This window comes from Populus trichocarpa, chromosome 12 (assembly GCF_000002775.5).
Source record: "Populus trichocarpa isolate Nisqually-1 chromosome 12, P.trichocarpa_v4.1, whole genome shotgun sequence".
Taxonomy (NCBI): domain Eukaryota; kingdom Viridiplantae; phylum Streptophyta; class Magnoliopsida; order Malpighiales; family Salicaceae; genus Populus; species Populus trichocarpa.
The window spans coordinates 1,363,820-1,388,605 of record NC_037296.2 but is presented as its reverse complement, the minus strand read 5'-3'; the positions used below and the strand labels follow the sequence as shown (position 1 = coordinate 1,388,605).

The 24,786-nt window shown below is 30.2% G+C and overlaps 1 protein-coding gene across 3 annotated transcripts in view; it reads left to right on the top strand.

The window, feature by feature from the left end:
* LOC18110681 (UPF0481 protein At3g47200) overlaps positions 1 to 21,057 on the top strand; it is a 55,769-nt gene extending 34,712 nt beyond the window's left edge. Inside the window, exons 1-3 of one of the 3 annotated variants that reach the window (XM_024582242.2) lie at positions 18,172 to 18,242; positions 18,661 to 18,805; positions 19,280 to 21,057. In XM_024582242.2, coding sequence (XP_024438010.1) covers positions 19,293 to 20,885 — 1,593 coding nt within the window. In that variant the 5' untranslated portion in view covers positions 18,172 to 18,242; positions 18,661 to 18,805; positions 19,280 to 19,292 and the 3' untranslated portion in view covers positions 20,886 to 21,057. Of the gene's footprint in view, positions 1 to 18,171; positions 18,243 to 18,660; positions 18,806 to 19,279 lie in introns of those variants that run through there. The other 2 variants (XM_052445714.1, XM_052445715.1) reach the window with 2 other exon arrangements.
* Positions 21,058 to 24,786: the final 3,729 nt, after the last annotated feature.

The following is a 24,786-nucleotide window of genomic DNA, read 5'->3' as shown; positions in this document are numbered from 1 at the left end:
TACTTGCCATGCATATGTTAGTACTATACAACAAGTCTTGAAAGCTACTTCAAGAATTATAACTTAAAAATAAATTAAATTATCTTATCTAAAAATAGACAGATGTTATTGATGATGTTCAATGGTCCCATCATATGGTCTATTAGACTTTAAAAGATAAGATTAGATAATATTCATAAATGAATTGGCTTATCTAGACGACATGAAATATCAGCATAATTCATTCTCATAAGCAATATTTTTGTGGTGATTTGTTCATAAAAATGCATAAAATTCTCCATTTAGATCTTATATAATCTTTCTAGAATTGATTTGAATCAACTAATTACCATCAATCTCAAACTACTTGGAGCGAATTTCACATATTTTATTCTTATTCTTCTTCTTCAATGGACTTTGTATCATATTTTACAATAGCCTCTTTAAAACCAAAAAATAAAATTATGTTATTTCACAAGCAACTAAAACTAATCAAATCTTTTATTCTTGAATCAATTTTTTCTTACAACGTATACATAAGGAGGGGATTGTTTATAATAACAACCGATTGAATTGAACATGGTTATTTGAAATAGTTTTTTTTCTGATTGTATCTTATGTTGTGTTTGGACTGATATGGTATATTGTGTTGACTTGGAATATAAAATGAAAGCACAACGAAACCTCTATAAATTAATACTTTTAGGAGCATTAAAATTTATTAGTTAATTGAGATATTATTTAAATGAATTAATAATTTTTTTATTTATACATTAATTAATAAAAAGTTGATTTATTAAGGTTTTATTTTTTCCCAAAACATTAAAGTTAATGCATATATCATGTATTGTTATGTATGAACACTATCTAATTTCCAAATTACAAGTTATTTATTATACCAAAGGCAAAAATGATTAATCCTTGTTTGTATTAATATTGTGTCATATCAATACTCCTAGCATGCCCAACATACAAATTAAAGTCAATGACTTGATTGTTTTTGCAAATAACATATTCGTTACTTGCCATGTAAATGTTAGAATAAGTCTTGAAAGCTACTTCAAGAATTTCAGCTTAAAAATATATTGAGAAGAATTTATGAAAAGGAAGAATCGTCATCTTCTAAGAATTCTTTTTTTTTTTTAATTAACTAGTTTATCATACACTAATATAAAATTAGAAAAAGGTAGAAGAATTACATATGAAAAATATTTTATTGTTATTTACTGATGAAAATTATGATGGAAAATTTTTGTTAGTAATTTTCGATGAAAATAGCAATGGAAAATTTATTTACATTGTTACTTCATTTGATGATAGATAAAGACCTCTTACATATGCATTAATGAGGAATAAATATGGTAGGCTATTGAAAGATTTTGTATACACCTAGGGGTGTAGGGAGAGTTACTAGATTCAAAATATAGCTAAGCCTAGAGAAGAAACCCATGGGAGAAACTTTCATATGAGGAACTTTCATTGAAGAAACTCAATGGAGGAACTTCTATTGGAGGAATTCTCATTCCCGAACTCAATGGAGGGACTCTCATTGGAGAAACTCAACTCTCATTGAAGAAACTCCCACTAGAGGAACTCTCAATTGATAAAACTCATTGGAGGAACTCTCATATCAGAACTCGATGGAGGAACTCAACTCCCATTAGAGGGACTCCCTTTTAAAAAACTCTCATCGGAGAAACTCAACTTTCTTTGGAGGAACTCTCATTGAAAAAACTCTTTCTCAAGGTTGAGTCTATGAGGGCTGAACTCTTTTTTTTTTACCAAGCCCATGGCGTTAAGCTCTTCCCCAAGTTTGAGCCCATGAGGGTTGAACTATTTCCTTGGCCATAACATTGGACCTAGACACGTTGCCTGAGACCTTAATTTTTTGAGCCTTTGGGGTTTTTTAGACTCGTTAAATTTAGATTCATCAAAAACCTAAAAGATTTGTTCATCCAAAGAGCAAATCAACAATTCTAATAAAATAGCACAAGATATACGATTTCAACCATTAAAAATCTCTCACTAATGATGTAATGTTTATATAAGTGTTTTTAAAGTATTCCCCTTATATTTTGTTCACTAATGGTGGTGGACACGTGCACGCACAACCCCACATTGGGTCTAGACGCGACCACGTCCAACGCCATGTTGGACCTGACGCATCCCCGCTTAACCCCATGTTGGGTCTGGACATGACCGCGTCCAACTCCATGTTGGGCCTCGACGCGTCCACGCCCAACCCCATGTTGGGTCTGGGTACGACCAGGTCCTGCGCAGGACCTAATGGCAATGGGTCCTGCGCAGGACCCAAGTCTAATGGGTCCTGCCTCAGGACCCAATTCGTATGGGTCCTCGCCATGACCAAAATAATTTATGTTCAAACTATTCTTCAGTTTTCTTAATATAATAATGTGTGTTATAAATATTATTATTTCTCTTATAACTCAAAGTGTTCATATCAAAAATATTATTATTTGTGTTATAAATATTATTATTTTTATTATAACTCAAAGTATTGATATAAAAAATAGTATTATTTGTGTTATAATCATCCTTGGAATTCTTAATATAATTATTAATGTGATAAATATTATTATTTTTATTATAATTCTAAATATTCATATAAAAAATAGTATTATTTGTGTTATTAAAATTAAAATTATTATTATAATTAATAGTATGAATATTAAAAGTATTATCATTTGTGTTATAAATATTACTATTTTTAATATAATTAATATTATCAATAAAAAAATTAATAAATTTGAATAAAAAAATATTATTAAATAAAAAAATATAATTTTTTGAATTATAAATTTTTACAGTATTTTTTATGCAAATAAAAAGTAAGCCCGCTGCGTAGCGCAGACATCCAACTAGTATATACTAAAGAACTTCAAATACCACATTGAAAAAATAAAACATTCTTCTAGTATTTATATAGTAAACTTTGAAATGTGTTAGTAAACAACTGAAAAATATAAAAAAAAGGGGTCTCTGCGTAAAGAAAAAACATATTTGAGAGAGAGAAAAATGGGTCTCTACTAGGTTTTGTCGGGTTACCCGGGGTTCGGGTTGACCTGACAGGTTGATCGGTTTTCTCCAGATCAATTGTAAGTTCGGGATTTTAATAAAACAGATGAGTTAATTTACTAAGGAGGTTTCTATTTTTAATTTCCAAAATGTTGAAATTAATGCATATATCATTATTGTTATATGTGAACACTATCTAATTTCCAAATTACGAACTAAAGGCAAATGACTAGTCCTTGCCAGTATTAATATTGCGTCATATGAATACTCCTAGCATGGCCAGTTTTCAAATTAAAGTGAGTGACTTGTTTGCTTATATAGTCTTGCATATCTCGATTTCTTTTAACATGTGGAGCAAATAACATATTCGTTACTTGCCATGTAAATGCCAGTACTATGCAACAAGTCTTGAAAGCTACTTCAGGAATTCAAGGTTAAAATTTAATTAAATTATCTTATGTCAAAATAGACAGATGCTTATTGATGATGTTCAATTGTCCCATCATGTGGTTCGTTAGACTTTAAAAGATAAGATTACGTATAATGCTCACCTAGACGATGTGAAATATCAACATCATTTATTCCTATATGCAATGTTTTTGTTGTAATGTTTTCATAAAAATACATAAAATTTCCATTTAGATCATTTACAATCTTTCAAGAATTGATTTGAATCAACTTATTACCATAAGTCTCAAACTAATTAGAGCAGATTTCTTAGATTTTATTCTCCTTCTTTTTCAGTGGACTTTCTATCATATTTTACAATAGCCTCTCCAAAACCAAAAAAATAAAACTATGTTGCTTCACAAGCAACTAAAACTAATCAAAACTTTTATTTTTTAATTAATTTGTTCTTACAATTTATACAGAATAAGAGGGTAGTTTATAATAACAACCGCTTGATTTGAACATGCTTATTTGAAATAGTTTTTTTTTTCTGATTATATGTCAATGTTGTTTTTGTAATGATATGGTATATTATGTTGACTAGGAATATAAAATTAAAGCACATCTAAACCTCTATAAATTAATACTTTTAAGTCCATGAAAATTTGTTAGTTAATTGAGATTATATTTAAACGATAAATGAATAATTTATTAAGTTATACATTAATTAATAAAAGTTGATTTATAAAGGTATTTTAATTTTATGTTTATTGTTTTTGTACCAAACACAAATGACTACTCCTTGTCAGTATTAATATTGTGTCATATCAATACTCCTAGCATGGCCAGCATGCAAATTAAAGTGAGTGACTTGTTTGCTTATATAGTCTTGCATATCTCGATTTCTTATAACATGTGGAGCAAATAACATATTCGTTACTTGCCATGTAAATGACAGTACGATGCAACAAGTCTTGAAAGCTACTTCAGGAATTCAAGGTTAAAATTTAATTAAATTATCTTATGTCAAAATAGACAGATGCTTATTGATGATGTTCAATTGTCCCATCATGTGGTTTGTTAGACTTTAAAAGATAAGATTACGTATAATGCTCACCTAGACGATGTGAAATATCAACATCATTTATTTCTATATACAATTTTTTGTTGTAAAGTTTTCATAAAAATACATAACATCTCCATTTAGATCCTTTAAAATCTTTCAAGAATTGATTTGAATCAACTTATTACCATAAGTCTCAAACTAATTAGAGCAGATTTCTTAGATTTTATTCTCCTTCTTTTTCAGTGGACTTTCTATCATATTTTACAATAGCCTCTCCAAAACCAAAAAATAAAACTATGTTGCTTCACAAGCAACTAAAACTAATCAAAACTTTTATTTTTTAATCAATTTGTTCTTACAATTTTTACAGAAGAAGAGGGTAGTTTATAATAACAACCGCTTGATTTGAACATGCTTATTTGAAATAGTTTTTTTTTCTGATTATATGTCAATGTTGTTTTTGTAATGATATGGTATATTATGTTCACTAGGAATATAAAATTAAAGCACATCTAAACCTCTATAAATTAATACATTTAAGACCATGAAAATTTGTTAGTTAATTGAGATTATATTTAATCGATAAATGAATAATTTATTAAGTTATACATTAATTAATAAAAGTTGATTTATAAAGGTATTTTAATTTTATGTTTATTGTTTTCAAAAACATTGAAGTTAATGCATATATCATGTATTGTTATGTATGAACACTATCTAATTTCCAAATTACAAATTATTTATTGTACCAAACACAAATGACTAGTCCTTTCCAGTAATAATATTGTGTCATATCAATACTCCTAGCATGGCCAGCATGCAAATTAAAGTAAGTGACTTGTTTGCTTATATAGTCTTGCATATCTCAATTTCTTATAACATGTGGAGCAAATAACATATTCGTTACTTGCCATGTAAATGTCAGTACTATGCAACAAGTCCTGAAAGCTACTTCAAGAATTCAAGGTTAAAATTTAATTAAATTATCTTATGTCAAAATAGACAGATGCTTATTGATGATGTTCAATTGTCCCATCATGTGGTTTGTTAGATTTTAAAAGATAAGATTACGTATAATGCTCACCTAGACGATGTGAAATATCAACATCATTTATTTCTATATACAATTTTTTGTTGTAAAGTTTTCATAAAAATACATAACATCTCCATTTAGATCCTTTACAATCTTTCAAGAATTGATTTGAATCAACGTATTACCATAAGTCTCAAACTAATTAGAGCGGATTTCTTAGATTTTATTCTCCTTCTTTTTCAGTGGATTTTGTATCATATTTTACAATAGCCTCTCCAAAACCAAAAAATAAAACTATGTTGCTTCACAAGCAACTAAAACTAATCAAAACTTTTATTTTTTAATTAATTTGTTCTTACAATTTATACAGAATAAGAGGGTAGTTTATAATAACAACCGCTTGATTTGAACATGCTTATTTGAAATAGTTTTTTTTTTCTGATTATATGTCAATGTTGTTTTTGTAATGATATGGTATATTATGTTGACTAGGAATATAAAATTAAAGCACATCTAAACCTCTATAAATTAATACTTTTAAGTCCATGAAAATTTGTTAGTTAATTGAGATTATATTTAAACGATAAATGAATAATTTATTAAGTTATACATTAATTAATAAAAGTTGATTTATAAAGGTATTTTAATTTTATGTTTATTGTTTTTGTACCAAACACAAATGACTACTCCTTGTCAGTATTAATATTGTGTCATATCAATACTCCTAGCATGGCCAGCATGCAAATTAAAGTGAGTGACTTGTTTGCTTATATAGTCTTGCATATCTCGATTTCTTATAACATGTGGAGCAAATAACATATTCGTTACTTGCCAAGTAAATGACAGTACGATGCAACAAGTCTTGAAAGCTACTTCAAGAATTCAATGTTAAAATTTAATTAAATTATCTTATGTCAAAATAGACAGATGCTTATTGATGATGTTCAATTGTCCCATCATGTGGTTTGTTAGACTTTAAAAGATAAGATTACGTATAATGCTCACCTAGACGATGTGAAATATCAACATCATTTATTTCTATATACAATGTTTTCGTTGTAAAGTTTTCATAAAAATACATAACATCTCCATTTAGATCCTTTACAATCTTTCAAGAATTGATTTGAATCAACTTATTACCATAATTCTCAAACTAATTAGAGCAGATTTCTTAGATTTTATTCTCCTTCTTTTTTAGTGGACTTTATATCATATTTTACAATAGCCTCTCCAAAACCAAAAAATAAAACTATGTTGCTTCACAAGCAACTAAAACTAATCAAAAATTTTATTTTTTAATCAATTTGTTCTTACAATTTTTACAGAAGAAGAGGGTAGTTTATAATAACAACCGCTTGATTTGAGCATGCTTATTTGAAATAGTTTTTTTTTTCTGATTATATGTCAATGTTGTTTTTGTAATGATATGGTATATTATGTTGACTAGGAATATAAAATGAAAGCACATCTAAACCTCTATAAATTAATACTTTTAAGATCATGAAAATTTGATAGTTAATTGAGATTATATTTAATCGATAAATGAATAATTTATTAAGTTATACATTAATTAATAAAAGTTGATTTATAAAGGTATTTTAATTTTATGTTTATTGTTTTCCAAAACATTGAAGTTAATGCATATATCATGTATTGTTATGTATGAACCCTATCTAATTTCCAAATTACAAATTATTTGTTGTACCAAACACAAATGACTAATCCTTGTCAGTATTAATATTGTGTCATATCAATACTCCTAGCATGGCCAGCATGCAAATTAAAGTGAGTGACTTGTTTGCTTATATAGTCTTGCATATCTCGATTTCTTATAACATGTGGAGCAAATAACATATTCGTTACTTGCCATGTAAATGACAGTACGATGCAACAAGTCTTGAAAGCTACTTCAGGAATTCAAGGTTAAAATTTAATTAAATTATCTTATGTCAAAATAGACAGATGCTTATTGATGATGTTCAATTGTCCCATCATGTGGTTTGTTAGACTTTAAAAGATAAGATTACGTATAATGCTCACCTAGACGATGTGAAATATCAACATCATTTATTTCTATATACAATTTTTTGTTGTAAAGTTTTCATAAAAATACATAACATCTCCATTTAGATCCTTTACAATCTTTCAAGAATTGATTTGAATCAACTTATTACCATAAGTCTCAAACTAATTAGAGCAGATTTCTTAGATTTTATTCTCCTTCTTTTTCAGTGGACTTTATATCATATTTTACAATAGCCTCTCCAAAACCAAAAAATAAAACAATGTTGCTTCACAAGCAACTAAAACTAATCAAAACTTTTATTTTTTAATCAATTTGTTCTTACAATTTTTACAGAAGAAGAGGTAGTTTATAATAACAACCGGTTGATTTGAACATGCTTATTTGAAATAGTTTTTTTCTGATTATATGTCAATGTTGTGTTTGTAATGATATGGTATATTATGTTCACTAGGAATATAAAATGAAAGCACTTCTAAACCTCTATAAATTAATACTTTTAAGACCATGAAAATTTGTTAGTTAATTGAGATTATATTTAATCGATAAATGAATATTTTATTAAGTTATACATTAATTAATAAAAGTTGATTTATAAAGGTATTTTAATTTTATGTTTATTGTTTTCCAAAACATTGAAGTTAATGCATATATCATGTGTATTGTTATGTATGAACCCTATCTAATTTCCAAATTACAAATTATTTGTTGTACCAAACACAAATGACTAATCCTTGTCAGTATTAATATTGTGTCATATCAATACTCCTAGCATGGCCAGCATGCAAATTAAAGTAAGTGACTTGTTTGCTTATATAGTCTTGCATATCTCGATTTCTTATAACATGTGGAGCAAATAACATATTCGTTACTTGCCATGTAAATGACAGTACGATGCAACAAGTCTTGAAAGCTACTTCAGGAATTCAAGGTTAAAATTTAATTAAATTATCTTATGTCAAAATAGACAGATGCTTATTGATGATGTTCAATTGTCCCATCATGTGGTCCGTTAGACTTTAAAAGATAAGATTACGTATAATGCTCACCTAGACGATGTGAAATATCAACATCATTTATTCCTATATGCAATGTTTTTGTTGTAATGTTTTCATGAAAATACATAAAATCTCCATTTTGATCCTTTACAATCTTTCAAGAATTGATTTGAATCAACTAATTACCATTAGTCTCAAATTAATTAGAACGGATTTCTTAGATTTTATTCCCCTACTTTTTTAATGGACTTTGTATCATATTTTACAATAGCCTCTCCAATACCAAAAAATAAAACTATGTTGCTTCACAAGCAACAAAAACTAATCAAATCTTTTATTCTTTTAATCAATTTTTTCTTACAATTTATACACAAGAAGAGGGTAGTTTATAATAACAACCGGTTGATTTGAACATGCTTATTTGAAATAGTTTCTTCCTGATTATATCTCAATGTTGTGTTTGTAATGATATGCAATATTATGTTGACTAGGAATATAAAATGAAAGCACTTCTAAACCTCTATAAATTAATACTTTTAAGACCAAGGAAATTTGTTAGTTAATTGAGATTATATTTAATCGATAAATGAATAATTTATTAAGTTATACATTAATTAAAAAAAGTTGATTTATAAAGGTATTTTAATTTTATGTTTATTGTTTTCCAAAACATTGAAGTTAATGCATATATCATGTATTGTTATGTATGAACCCTATCTAATTTCCAAATTACAAATTATTTGTTGTACCAAACACAAATGACTAGTCCTTGTCAGTATTAATATTGTGTCATATCAATACTCCTAGCATGGCCAGCATGCAAATTAAAGTGTGTGACTTGTTTGCTTATATAGTCTTGCATATCTCGATTTCTTATAACATGTGGAGCAAATAACATATTCGTTAATTGCCATGTAAATGCCAGTACTATGCAACAAGTCTTGAAAGCTACTTCAAGAATTCAAGGTTAAAATTTAATTAAATTATCTTATGTCAAAATAGACAGATGCTTATTGATGATGTTCAATTGTCCCATCATGTGGTTCGTTAGACTTTAAAAGATAAGATTACGTATAATGCTCACCTAGACGATGTGAAATATCAACATCATTTATTCCTATATGCAATGTTTTTGTTGTAATGTTTTCATGAAAATACATAAAATCTCCATTTAGATCCTTTACAATCTTTCAAGAATTGATTTGAATCAACTAATTACCATTAGTCTCAAATTAATTAGAACGGATTTCTTAGATTTTATTCCCCTACTTTTTTAATGGACTTTGTATCATATTTTACAATAGCCTCTCCAATACCAAAAAATAAAACTATGTTGCTTCACAAGCAACAAAAACTAATCAAATCTTTTATTCTTTTAATCAATTTTTTCTTACAATTTATACACAAGAAGAGGGTAGTTTATAATAACAACCGGTTGATTTGAACATGCTTATTTGAAATAGTTTCTTCCTGATTATATCTCAATGTTGTGTTTGTAATGATATGCAATATTATGTTGACTAGGAATATAAAATGAAAGCACTTCTAAACCTCTATAAATTAATACTTTTAAGACCAAGGAAATTTGTTAGTTAATTGAGATTATATTTAATCGATAAATGAATAATTTATTAAGTTATACATTAATTAAAAAAAGTTGATTTATAAAGGTATTTTAATTTTATGTTTATTGTTTTCCAAAACATTGAAGTTAATGCATATATCATGTATTGTTATGTATGAACCCTATCTAATTTCCAAATTACAAATTATTTGTTGTACCAAACACAAATGACTAGTCCTTGTCAGTATTAATATTGTGTCATATCAATACTCCTAGCATGGCCAGCATGCAAATTAAAGTGTGTGACTTGTTTGCTTATATAGTCTTGCATATCTCGATTTCTTATAACATGTGGAGCAAATAACATATTCGTTAATTGCCATGTAAATGCCAGTACTATGCAACAAGTCTTGAAAGCTACTTCAAGAATTCAAGGTTAAAATTTAATTAAATTATCTTATGTCAAAATAGACAGATGCTTATTGATGATGTTCAATTGTCCCATCATGTGGTTCGTTAGACTTTAAAAGATAAGATTACGTATAATGCTCACCTAGACGATGTGAAATATCAACATCATTTATTCCTATATGCAATGTTTTTGTTGTAATGTTTTCATGAAAATACATAAAATCTCCATTTAGATCCTTTACAATCTTTCAAGAATTGATTTGAATCAACTAATTACCATTAGTCTCAAATTAATTAGAACGGATTTCTTAGATTTTATTCCCCTACTTTTTTAATGGACTTTGTATCATATTTTACAATAGCCTCTCCAATACCAAAAAATAAACTATGTTGCTTCACAAGCAACAAAAACTAATCAAATCTTTTATTCTTTTAATCAATTTTTTCTTACAATTTATACACAAGAAGAGGGTAGTTTATAATAACAACCGGTTGATTTGAACATGCTTATTTGAAATAGTTTCTTCCTGATTATATCTCAATGTTGTGTTTGTAATGATATGCAATATTATGTTGACTAGGAATATAAAATGAAAGCACTTCTAAACCTCTATAAATTAATACTTTTAAGACCAAGGAAATTTGTTAGTTAATTGAGATTATATTTAATCGATAAATGAATAATTTATTAAGTTGTGCATTAATTAAAAAAAGTTGATTTATAAAGGTATTTTAATTTTATGTTTATTGTTTTCCAAAACATTGAAGTTAATGCATATATCATGTATTGTTATGTATGAACCCTATCTAATTTCCAAATTACAAATTATTTGTTGTACCAAACACAAATGACTAGTCCTTGTCAGTATTAATATTGTGTCATATCAATACTCCTAGCATGGCCAGCATGCAAATTAAAGTGTGTGACTTGTTTGCTTATATAGTCTTGCATATCTCGATTTCTTATAACATGTGGAGCAAATAACATATTCGTTAATTGCCATGTAAATGCCAGTACTATGCAACAAGTCTTGAAAGCTACTTCAAGAATTCAAGGTTAAAATTTAATTAAATTATCTTATGTCAAAATAGACAGATGCTTATTGATGATGTTCAATTGTCCCATCATGTGGTTCGTTAGACTTTAAAAGATAAGATTACGTATAATGCTCACCTAGACGATGTGAAATATCAACATCATTTATTCCTATATGCAATGTTTTTGTTGTAATGTTTTCATGAAAATACATAAAATCTCCATTTAGATCCTTTACAATCTTTCAAGAATTGATTTGAATCAACTAATTACCATTAGTCTCAAATTAATTAGAACGGATTTCTTAGATTTTATTCCCCTACTTTTTTAATGGACTTTGTATCATATTTTACAATAGCCTCTCCAATACCAAAAAATAAAACTATGTTGCTTCACAAGCAACAAAAACTAATCAAATCTTTTATTCTTTTAATCAATTTTTTCTTACAATTTATACACAAGAAGAGGGTAGTTTATAATAACAACCGGTTGATTTGAACATGCTTATTTGAAATAGTTTCTTCCTGATTATATCTCAATGTTGTGTTTGTAATGATATGCAATATTATGTTGACTAGGAATATAAAATGAAAGCACTTCTAAACCTCTATAAATTAATACTTTTAAGACCAAGGAAATTTGTTAGTTAATTGAGATTATATTTAATCGATAAATGAATAATTTATTAAGTTATACATTAATTAAAAAAAGTTGATTTATAAAGGTATTTTAATTTTATGTTTATTGTTTTCCAAAACATTGAAGTTAATGCATATATCATGTATTGTTATGTATGAACCCTATCTAATTTCCAAATTACAAATTATTTGTTGTACCAAACACAAATGACTAGTCCTTGTCAGTATTAATATTGTGTCATATCAATACTCCTAGCATGGCCAGCATGCAAATTAAAGTGTGTGACTTGTTTGCTTATATAGTCTTGCATATCTCGATTTCTTATAACATGTGGAGCAAATAACATATTCGTTAATTGCCATGTAAATGCCAGTACTATGCAACAAGTCTTGAAAGCTACTTCAAGAATTCAAGGTTAAAATTTAATTAAATTATCTTATGTCAAAATAGACAGATGCTTATTGATGATGTTCAATTGTCCCATCATGTGGTTCGTTAGACTTTAAAAGATAAGATTACGTATAATGCTCACCTAGACGATGTGAAATATCAACATCATTTATTCCTATATGCAATGTTTTTGTTGTAATGTTTTCATGAAAATACATAAAATCTCCATTTAGATCCTTTACAATCTTTCAAGAATTGATTTGAATCAACTAATTACCATTAGTCTCAAATTAATTAGAACGGATTTCTTAGATTTTATTCCCCTACTTTTTTAATGGACTTTGTATCATATTTTACAATAGCCTCTCCAATACCAAAAAATAAAACTATGTTGCTTCACAAGCAACAAAAACTAATCAAATCTTTTATTCTTTTAATCAATTTTTTCTTACAATTTATACACAAGAAGAGGGTAGTTTATAATAACAACCGGTTGATTTGAACATGCTTATTTGAAATAGTTTCTTCCTGATTATATCTCAATGTTGTGTTTGTAATGATATGCAATATTATGTTGACTAGGAATATAAAATGAAAGCACATCTAAACCTATATGAATTAATACTTTTAAGACCATGAAAATTTGTTATTTAATTGAGATATTATTTAATTGATAAATGAATAATTTATTAAGTTGTGCATTAATTTATAAAAGTTGATTTATAAAGGTATTTTAATTTTATGTTTATTGTTTTCCAAAACATTGAAGTTAATGCATATATCATGTATTGTTATGTATGAACCCTATCTAATTTTCAAATTACAAATTATTTATTGTACCTAACACAAATGATTAGTCCTTGTCAGTATTAATATTATGTCATATCAATACTCCTAGCATGGCCAGCATGCAAATTAAAGTATGTGACTTGTTTGCTTATATAGTCTTGGATATCATAAATTCTTATAACATGTGTTACAAATAACATATTGATTATTGATTATTTGCCATGTAAATATTAGCAAGTCTCGAAAGCTACTCGTAGAATTTCAGCTTAAAAGTTAATGAAATAGTGTAACCCTTTTGGACGTTTTAAAAAATTAATGATTGAACAGATTTCGGTAAGCTCATCATATGGGGTCAAATTCTAAACTTGTATGCGAAGAAGACCTTTCGTTACACTTTTATATAAATAAGAAGTTTAATGGATTTTGAGTTTATAAATAATTAAGACCTTTCAATAATAATTCAAAGTATCAACTACTAAGTTAATTTCCTTAGAAATTCTAATGACCAATTTAATAGCATCCCCCACATAAATGATGCAAATATATATATATCATACCAAGAAATTAAACAAATTAACAGTACTCATAATATATTAAGCAATTTAAATTAACAGTCTAAATTTCAAAACAAGAAATAAGCTTACATTAATTAGGTGTACCTCGTACTGATGCATATATAAAATCATAACACAAGAAGGAAGAAAACGAAAAAAAGAAAAAAAGAAAAAATAAAACCACAAACTAACACTATAAACAAGGCAAAGAAAACATGCACATGGAAATGTTTCCATTCCTTCGCATCTATGTGGGGGAGGTGGTCTCGTGCTATTGCTATTTGTTAGGTTATTTTTTCTCCTTTTTCCCTTTAATTAACTGTTAAATCCCAATCGATCAATTTGTGTTCTTTTATCTCTCTCTCCTTTTCTTTTTCTTTTTTTCCTTTTACTTAAAGAAGTTGGAGCCCAAATAATTAGAAAACCTACAAATAATACTTTACGGTTGCTCTATTTCCATTTTATGGAAGTTAATTCCGGCAAAAAGTGGAAATTTAGAGTAAAAATGTCCCATGACTTTTCTCCTGCTCGGATGTGTTTTATGTTCCCGAGGCCTGTGAATGAAGGAAGAGGAACCAACTTTGGCTACTTGCTTGCTTGCTGGGGATCAATCCTGTAGTGTAATTTGCAAATGGAAAGCATTAATCCTGGCAATTATAGATAATTCCAAAATTGAATAACAAATTGTACGTATTTCTAACATGATTTGAAAACAGTCATTCTTAATCTCTAATTTCCTAGCCACTCCTTTCATGATTTGAATTTGAGAACTTCTTATAAAAAAGCCCACATTATATTTTTACTATGGACATATCCATTTGAGCACTATAATTTTGATAACTTTGATTTGTGGTGTAACACCTTCTCATTAAGTTCATATACTTTTTAATCAAGTTTTTTTTTCTTGCTATCTTTTGATAAAGAGGGAGTAGTTTCTAGTGCCAATCTGTTAATTTCAATAGGCTTGTTTTAATTAAAATCATTTTTTTATATATATGTTGTGTTTTGTCAGTTATGTTGTCTAGGAATATGACATGAAAGTGGCATTACGGAAAATATGTTTTATAAATAAATATTGTGCTTTTAAAAAATTTATTTTCGCTTTAAAAAATATCATATCTCGCAATCATTTTCTTTACTTTTTAGTTAAAAGCATAGTTATCAAACTCGGTCTGGAGATTGATTAGGTTAAGGGGCCGAGTCCCGAGTTACACGGATCAACCCGATAATATTAAAAATAATAATTGAGATTTTAATATTTCATATAAAAAAATTAAAAAACAATCCATCTGGATATAGATTATACATGTTGTAAATAATGAAGTTTAAAATATTATTTCAAAAGGTTTTTTTATCTCACATTGAAAAGATATTATCTTATTTTTTAAGTTGAAGTAATTAAACCAAAAAGGTTTTTTTATCTCATATTGAAAAAACATAATTTTTTTTCTTGTGAATATAGAGTATATATACTAAAGAGCTTCAAATCTCACATTGAAAAAATAAAATATTCTTCTAGTATTTATATAGTAAACTTTCAAATGTGTTAGTAACTAACTGAAAAATATGAAAAAAAAGGGGTCTCTGGCAAAAAGAAAAAAACATATTTGAGAGAGAAAAAAGGATCTCCACTAGGTTTTGCGGGGTTACCCAGATTTCGGGTTGACCTTGCGGGTTGATCAGTTTTCTCCAGATCAATTATAAGTCCGAGCTTTTAATAAAACAGAGGAGTTAATTTACTAAGGTAGTTTCTATTTTTGTTTTCCAAAACGTGGAAATTAATGCATATATCATGTATTGTTAATGTGAACATTATCTAATTTTCAAGTTACGAACTAAAAGCAAATGACTAGTTCTTGTCGGTATTAATATTATGTCATATCAATACTCCTAGCATGGACAACTTGCAAATTAAAGTTAGTGACTTGTTTGCTTATATAGTCTTGCATATCTTACTTGCCATGTAAATTTTAGTACTATGCAACAAGTCTTGAAAGCTAGTTCAAGAATTTCAAGTTAAAATTTAATTAAATTTTCTTATCTCAAAATAGACATATGTTTATTTATGATGTTCAAGTGTCCTATCATGTGATCCATTATACTTTAAAAGATAAAACTATATATAATAGTCACCTAGACGATGTGAAATATCAACATCATTTATTATTATATTAAGTTATCTAAATTTTTATATTTGATAAAAAACTTGTCAATTTTAAAAATAATAATTTTTTATTTAGATCTTAGAAAGGCACAAAGTTCACTTATAAACAACATTGGATTTTGGACGATGGTGGATTATAGAATTGGGCTTCGGTCTATTTGGTTTTATTGAACTTAAATGGGCTTGAAAATCCCTATCACAGCACTCAACATGTCTAAAGGAATGTTTTAGAGTATGAATGATAATTTTTTAAAATATTTTATATTTAAAATATATATTAAAATAATATATTTTTTATTTTTAAAAAATTATTTTTAACATCAACGTATCAAAATAATCCAAAAATAATAATAAAATTATTAATTTAAAATAAAAAAAAATTATTTTTTTCAAAAACTTTTCAAAACACAAAAATAAATTGTGCTACGAATGATAGAATTGACACAACCCAACTTCGTTCTCTTATGGGAAGAATAAAAACATATTTTCAAAAAAACAAAATTTAATAAACATGCTTAAGCAAACTCAAACACATCAAAAATTTTAAATTAATAAAATAAAACTCTCCTTAATATTAAAATATATTGAATAAAAATTGACAAGCATCTCATTATTAATCTAAAAAAAAATATAATCACCCTAATCTAAATAATTAAGAAGCAACAGTTAAAAATTTATTTAAATAAAATGTTTAATAGGAACATTTCAGATCAAATTAAAAGTGAGGTTTGGATTAAAACTTTATTGGAATTCAATTTTCAACATATGGTATTTAATATAGAACAATAACATGATTTAAATAAATTATAGGTGAATGAAAAATTGATCTAAAAAAACCATTGGTTGGCATGTTTTAGTAAAACTCAAAACCCTCTAAAGAACTTTATTCTATATTGGAAAAAAAAAACAAAAAACAAAACTTTCTTGATATTTATAAAAGGGGTAGTTGAAAAGTTAAATTTGAACCTAAAAAACACTCAAGATTGTAGAGGAGAGAGGTTCTACGTAAAGTGAGTTTTAGACTTTTAGTCTTAAACGCATAAGCCTGTCAGGCCGGATCTAAGCATGAATTTATTGTAAAATAATATTTTTTGTCACAAAACATTATATTTTGCCAGCTAAAATTTGGACTTGAATCTAGTTCATGAAGAATTAATTATTTCTTCTAGCTTATTGTTTGTCCAATTCATCCCATGAATTTTCCAGAAGCATTTCAAGCAAATTCGTACAGTTTTTTTCAGCTTAAAAAATTTAAATTTATAACTACTATATTCAAATTTAATTCTTGTTTTATGATAGGTAATCAAAGGTTAAATAGTGAGAACTAATTCTTTAACATTTTAACTTTCAAAATTCACTATAAAAAAAGGGGTGAATAAAGAGTTTAAACAATGTTTTTTATATTTTTATACACTCTTTCTCACCTTATTAATAAGTACTGTTTTTCTTCTTCTTTTATACTTTGGTTTTCCTCCCAACAAATTTGGAGCTTTATTGAGATATAATTGAGTCTTTTTACTTTGGTTCAAATATCTTGATTTGAAAGTGCATCTAAACAAAGATAGTGTTGTTGAAATCCTGAAAGGCATATTACAAATATCCTAATCACATAGTGAGGAGCAATAAAGCTTTAAGAACAAAGAATTCATCCTTGACAATAATAAAAATTTTATTCATTTAAAGTGCCTCAACAAGTACTCTTTTATAATTATTTTAATTTAAGCGTTATTATTTTTGTTATTAGCATGCATGTTAGGATTTTAATCTTATATATATTGCAAGTTTGAATATATGTTTAATATGAATGTTAGTATTTTTGTTTATATTTATATTAAAATCATGTTTATCATGAGTTGTTATTTTATATACTTATAGATCTAAATTTATATTAAAATCTATTTTTTAAAAAAATATATTTTAATATTTAATATATTTTATTGTAATAAACTAAAAATCTTTAAATTGAAGAATCAGCTTGATAGGCTTATTGAAACACCTTCGAACAGTTAGATCTAGACACTCGAATCAAAACAAACCACGTGTTTGATAACAAGGAGCTAGCAGCGGCATTATATATATGTGGAAGCAACGCATGTTATGGAAAAGGCATTATAGAAAGACCTCCAAGGTTTATTTCTCCTCTGTCTTCTTTCACCCTAAGACCTCCAAGGTTTATTTCTCCTCTCTATCTTCTTCACCTTCTAAAATGTCTTCATTCAATATGTTGCAATCTATTTGATGTCAGTTCAACTTTTAATTCTTTTAACTGAATCACCCATTTATGGCCCAATATCCCTTTTCTTCCTTTGTTTATATACCGTATGCATAAGCTCATACCTATGCTGAGAAAAAACAAGAACAATTTTCGAGTTGCAGCAGGGTTAAGATTAAACTCCAAATGACTTGGCCGGTTCGGAATTAAGTATCATGACCTCATTGCCATACAGATAAAATTCAAATCACTGCGTTTGATTGGAAAACCATGGATTATTCATACAATAATGAATTTTTTGCTCTATTTTCTGCTCGGTATTTCCTTTTGTTTTCTACATGCATGGATATTCCTTGATTGAGCCATATATGCACAGGTTCCTGTTGAGAGCTCTTAATTCTGGACAAACAGCTTGCTCTTGTGCTATTCGCCTGGGAAAGTAACGACCTTACTTTCTGCAGTTGGGGATTTGAAGAAGAGTCCGGATAGCTCTACCTCTACTTTCGGTTGTGCCCTCAAAGGTTTGGGTCCTGTCACTAAAATCATTCAATATGTTAGTCTTCCTGATTTGTGTGATATCAACCGCTCAAATCTTTTTTGTCTTACTAACATTATTTTTACCCTGGAGTCCAGCCGGCAATGAAATGGTCTAATTTCTTTTTTCTTTAATGATGCTTGCTAGCTATTCAAAAAAGAAAAAAAAATGACTCGAAGCTAGCCGATGCACTAGAAAAAACAAACCAGCCAAGAAAACCAAATAAGAGACAAAATAAATGGGTCCCGAATAACACAGGCATCGGGGAAAATGAACATCAAACAAAATTAGGAGTAATTCCTAGCGATAATTAGGATGGGTCAGGTTGGGAACAAGTTTTCAACCCGGAAGATTCTATTGAGGAGTTCAAACTTCAAATACTTAAAAATAGGGAGTAGGGTTTTTTTTTTTAAAATTGATTCCCTTGGGTAATGACAGACATTTATTGTCATTTGAGCAGTGAAATTAGACAGATGGCCGGTGGCAGTGGTTCAGCGAGCACTTCAATTGATATTGAAGAGCTTTTGAAAGACTTTCCAGATAGAATGCAAACGACCTTGCCGGAAGAGATGTGTATCTACCATGTCCCGGTAGACATTCGTCAAGTAAATAAAGATGCCTATACCCCTCAGGTGATTTGTATAGGCCCAATTCACCAAAAGAATGAAAACCAATTTATGAAAGAACTGAAGCGAAGATATTTCAAACAATTCCTTGACAGACTGCCCGTGGGAAAACGGAAACCGGTTCTGGAGGACCTTGTGGAGACCATTAAAGGTCGTGTAGATAAAATCCGCAATTGTTATGAAGATGCTGCATATGAACTTTGCAAGGATCCAAAAGGTTGTGAATTTAAAATCCACAATTGTTATGAAGATGCTGCATTTGAACTTCGCAAGGATCCAAAGGATCGTGAAGTTGAAATCCTCGATTGTTCTGAAGATGATTCTTCTAAACGTTGCGAGGATCAAAAGGTGTTTTGGAAGATGATTCTATGGGATGCTGTATTCATCTTTGAGCTCTTCTTGAAGAATAGAGAATTTAAGGAAGATAAAAAATCTCAAGGCAAAGAAGATACAGAGAAATACCAGGAGAAATACCAGGAGAAATATAAGTACGATTATATAATAGCTAAACCCTGGCTGAGATCTGCTGTGCAACGGGACCTGATATTACTCGAGAATCAGCTGCCGTTCTTTATTCTTCAAGTTTTATATGGTATTGTCTCCAAATATAATATAACCGGTTACTCTTGTCCACCTAAAACCGGTTGCTCTTGTCTACCTGAAACCGATAAAACCTGTTGTTCTTGTCTACCTGAAACCGATTGCTGTTGTCCATGTATAGCTTTCCGGGAACTTACTTGCACGTTCTTTAAGAAGTACAACAAGAACAAGAACAAAACCAGTCCTGAGAAACCATTACATTTCACTGATCTGGTAAGATCTTTTTTTCTTCCCAAAGACCTAAACACCAAAGATCCAAACCCAAAAGACCCAAGTAGTCAGACAATTAAAAAACATTACAGAGCAACTAGGCTGCACCAAGCAGGAATGAAGTTCAAGCCAAAGAAGCCAGTTGAATATAACATAAAATCATGGACGGATCCGGAAGATGATTCTATCGAGAAAGGTAAGTTATATCTTCCAACCCTTGAGATTGACGATCATACTGAATGTCTCTTTCGAAACCTGATGGCGCTGGAGCAGTGTCATTATCCTTATGAAGCGTTCATCTGCGGGTATGTTATATTCTTGGATTTTCTTGTGGATACCAAAGAAGATGCAGATTTGCTCATTAAAAGTGAAGTTATTGTTAATATGCTTGGAGAAAGTGATGGCGTGGCTAAGCTGATTAACAAACTTTGCCAAGGAATCGCAGAAGTCTCTTCGTGCTATAACAGGCTCGCCCAAGCTTTAGATAAATACTATGACAGCCGGTTTAACAAGAGAAAGGCCTACCTCAGAAGACATTATTTCAAGAATGTTTGGATAGGCACTGGAACCGTTGTTGGATTGATCGTCCTGTTCATCACTTTGGGAAACTTTGTTCGATCTTTTTTTTAGTACTCAAGGTTCGATTGCTTCAGTGTCTGTACAATTCCTCCTTTCCTTTTCTGTGGCTAATAAATTTTACTTCACTTGTTTGATTGTAAAAATAAAAGAATAATCATCAGTATTGTACTTTGTTGTAATCAACTTTAAGGAATGTTATCTAGTGTGTCTATGTACTTTTGTATCTATCTATCCATCCATCAACTATTGATTATGTGATACTGATTATGGATTCCTATGTGGCGTTTGAGATCCTCCTAATTGGACAGACAAGCAGGGACGATAAGCACACGAGCACCAGACGACCAACTGATAACATTGTACAAAGCGTGTGAATCACCATCGGAAAATATGAGGATCCTTGTCGGTGGATCTTCATCAAATAACATTTTTCGTTGCCGGACTATAACATGCCAACTTGTCAAGCTTGGCTTAACAAAGACTGAAGAAATGGAAGAAACAGAGAGAAAAAGACTGAGATTTTAGAAGAATGAATTATGTTTATTACTTTTCGTGTGCAATACATCAACTTCTTCCCTTATATATCAGTTAACATGCATTACGTGCTTACTAACTACTAACAGACTAACTGATTCCTAACTACCTCCCACGTGCCTTGCACCTGCTATTATTAAGAGCTAATAACTGTCACTGCTATTTTTATTCTTAGCTATAACAATACTCCTCCTTGAGTGTCTTCTTGTCCACGAGAATGCTCAATTAAGATGTTTTGAAAACTGCTTGGCAATCTGGAAACTGCTTCTGTAGATCAGTAAGATCTTCCCAAGTTGCATCTTCTGGATAGAGATTAGACCACTGAACCAATACTGCAGTAGCTGCTCCATTACCCTTCTTCATCAGCTTCCTATCCAGTATGGCTATAGGCAAGACTTGCATTCGCCCTTCTTTATCTGATACTGGCAGCTTGGATGACACAATGGTTGCATCTCCAATGTTTCTCTTAAGTAAAGATATATGGAATACTGGATGTATCTAGCTTCCCTTTGGAAGCTTCAACTCATAAGCCACTATTCCAATCCTTTTGCTGATCTGATAAGGGCCATAGTACCTAGGATTGAGCTTAAGGTTTTTTCTTGCTGCCACATTGTTTTGCCTATAAGGCTGCAGTTTCAGAAAACCCAGTCACCCTCTGCAAATTCCCTCTCTGTTAGTTTTTTATCAGAAAGTTGCTTCATTTTGTGCCTTGCTGTTTCTAGCTGCTTCTTCAGTGTGTGATCCATGTTTGCCCTCCCCTGCAACACCTCTTCCACCGCAGCTATTGGAGTAGGCTCTTGCGCCAACCACTCCATCTGTGGAGGAGCATAACAATAAAGAGCTTGGAAATGACTCATGCCCAGTGTTGCATGATGGCTGGAATTATACCACCACTGCGCCAATAATAACCATTGAAACCATTGTTTCGGTTGATGCATGGTCATGCATCGAAGATATGTTTCTAAACATTGGTTCACTCTCTTGGTTTGCTCATCCGTCTGTGGATGATAGGTCGTGCTCATCAACATCATAACCCCCAGCTTCTTGAAAAACTCTTTCCAAAAGACACTAGTGAAGATTCTGTCCCTATCAGTGACAATGACTGCAGGTAATCCATGAAATTTGTAGAAATGGTATAGGAACAATTGTGCAATGTCTTGTGCTGTGAATGGATGAGTGAGTGCAATGAAATGTTCATATTTAGTGAACCTGTCAACCACTACCGTAATAGCATTTCTTCCTTCTAAACTTGGTAACCCTTTTATAAAATCCATGGTAATGGACTCCCATGTACCACCAGGAACTGGTAGGGGCTGCAACAGTCCTGGATAGGCTACCCTTTCCACCTTGGCTTGCCTACACGCATTACATTCTTCCACTGCCTATTTTACCATGGCTTTCATTCCATACCAGTAGAAGTTCGTCTTCAGCCTTCTATAGGTGTTCTGAATGCCAGCATGTCCCCTAATATAGGAATCATGTACAGACTTCACTAATAGAGTTCTGAGATGTCCTTCCTGCCCAACCATTATCCTGCCATTGTATCGCAGGATTCCCTCTTTATAAGTATAGTCGGGTTCCCTGTTGCACCTGTCAGTTTACTAAGGATAATGGTCTGTAACTTGCAGTCCTTCTCATAAGATGCATAAACATCTTCATACCATGCAGGCAGTACATTGGTTATTGCTTTCAAGGTCCCGATATCCTTAGTAGAAATTTCACAACTGTTCTTCCTGGATAATGCATCAGCAATAATATTCTCCCTTCCCTTTCTATATAATATTTTATACCTCAACCCCAAGAGTTTCGTCAAGCCCTTCTTCTGAATTACAGTGTGGATTTTCTGGTCCAACAGATACTTCAAGCTTTTGTGATTTGTTTGTATGATGAATTATTCTTGTTCTAAGTAGTGTCTTCATTTCTCCACAACCATAAGAATAGTCAGGTACTCCTTCTCATAAATGGACAATCCTAAGTGTTTTGAGCTTAAGGATTTGGTAAAGTAGGCTACTGATTTACCTTCTTGGCTTAGTACAGCTCCCAAACCATAATCACAGGCATCGGTTTCTAGAACAAATGTTTTGAGAAATCGGGTAATGTGAGAACTGGTGCCTCACACGGGGCCTTCTTTAAAACCGTGAATGCTTGTTGAGCTTGTGTATTCCATCCATAATTTTTTTTCTTCAGCAGGTTAGTGAGGGGTTTACTAATGATTCCAAAATGTCGTATGAATTTCCTGTAGTACCCAGCCAACCCAAGGAACCCTCTCAATTCCTTCAAAGATTGTGGAGCACGCCAATTGGCTACAGCCTCAATTTTCTTCCTGTTTGTTGCCACTCCTTCTATGGAGATCACATGCCCCAAATATTCTACCTGTTGTTCCTCGAATGCACATTTGGATTTCTTAGCAAATAATTGGTTAGCACTCAAAGTCTCCAAAACTTACCTGAGGTAAGCAAGGTGCAACTCAAAGGTTGAGCTGTAAATAAGGATGTCATCAAAAAATACCAATATGAATTTTCACAGAAAAGGCTCTAGTACGCTATTCATCAATGCTTGGAAGGTGGCCGAGGCATTTGTGAGGCCAAAAGACATAACTCTAAACTCATAATGCCCGTGATGCATCCTAAATGTTGTTTTTTCAATATCTTCTTCATGCATTCTGACCTGATGATACCCTGATTGCAGGTCCAGCTTAGAGAAGAACTTGGAACCATGCAGCTCATTAATGAGATCGTCTATAAGAGGAATGGAAAATATGTTCTTGATGATCTGCTCATTAAGTTGTCAATAATCGATGCAGAATCTCCATATGTTGTCCTTCTTTTTTACAAGTTATGCAAAGGGACTAACATTGTGCTGTATTACTCCATTGGAAAGCATTTCCTTCACTAGCTTCTCTATCTTGCCCTTTTGGATGAATGAGCTTTTGTAGGGTCTGATGTTGATAACTTGTGAACCTGATTTTAGTAGAATTTTATGATCAAACTTCCTTGCTGGTGGTAAAGTTCGTGGTTCTTCAAAAAGTCCAGAAAATTCCCTCAACAAGGCCTCAATCTCCACAGCAGCTTCGGTTGGCTTTTCTTCCTCTTCCATGTCCATAGCAAAAAACTGACCAACTACTCCTACAATCACATCCTTGAAGCTTTTCTACTTTTTAATTGTTGTTATCATTTGCAAGTCCAAAATCTGAGATATTACTTTTAATTCAATCATTCTGCCATCTTTTTTAAATGATAATCGGAGCTTGATGAAATCAAAGAGAACTGGAGAGTGCTACTTCAACCAATCCACTCCCAACACTATTTCATGTCTGTCTAATTTCAGCACCCTCAAGTTGGCCTTGAACTTATAGCTCTGCATGAACCAAGTAAAGCTAGGACTCTGCATCTTGCATAACATAATGTTTCCATTAGCC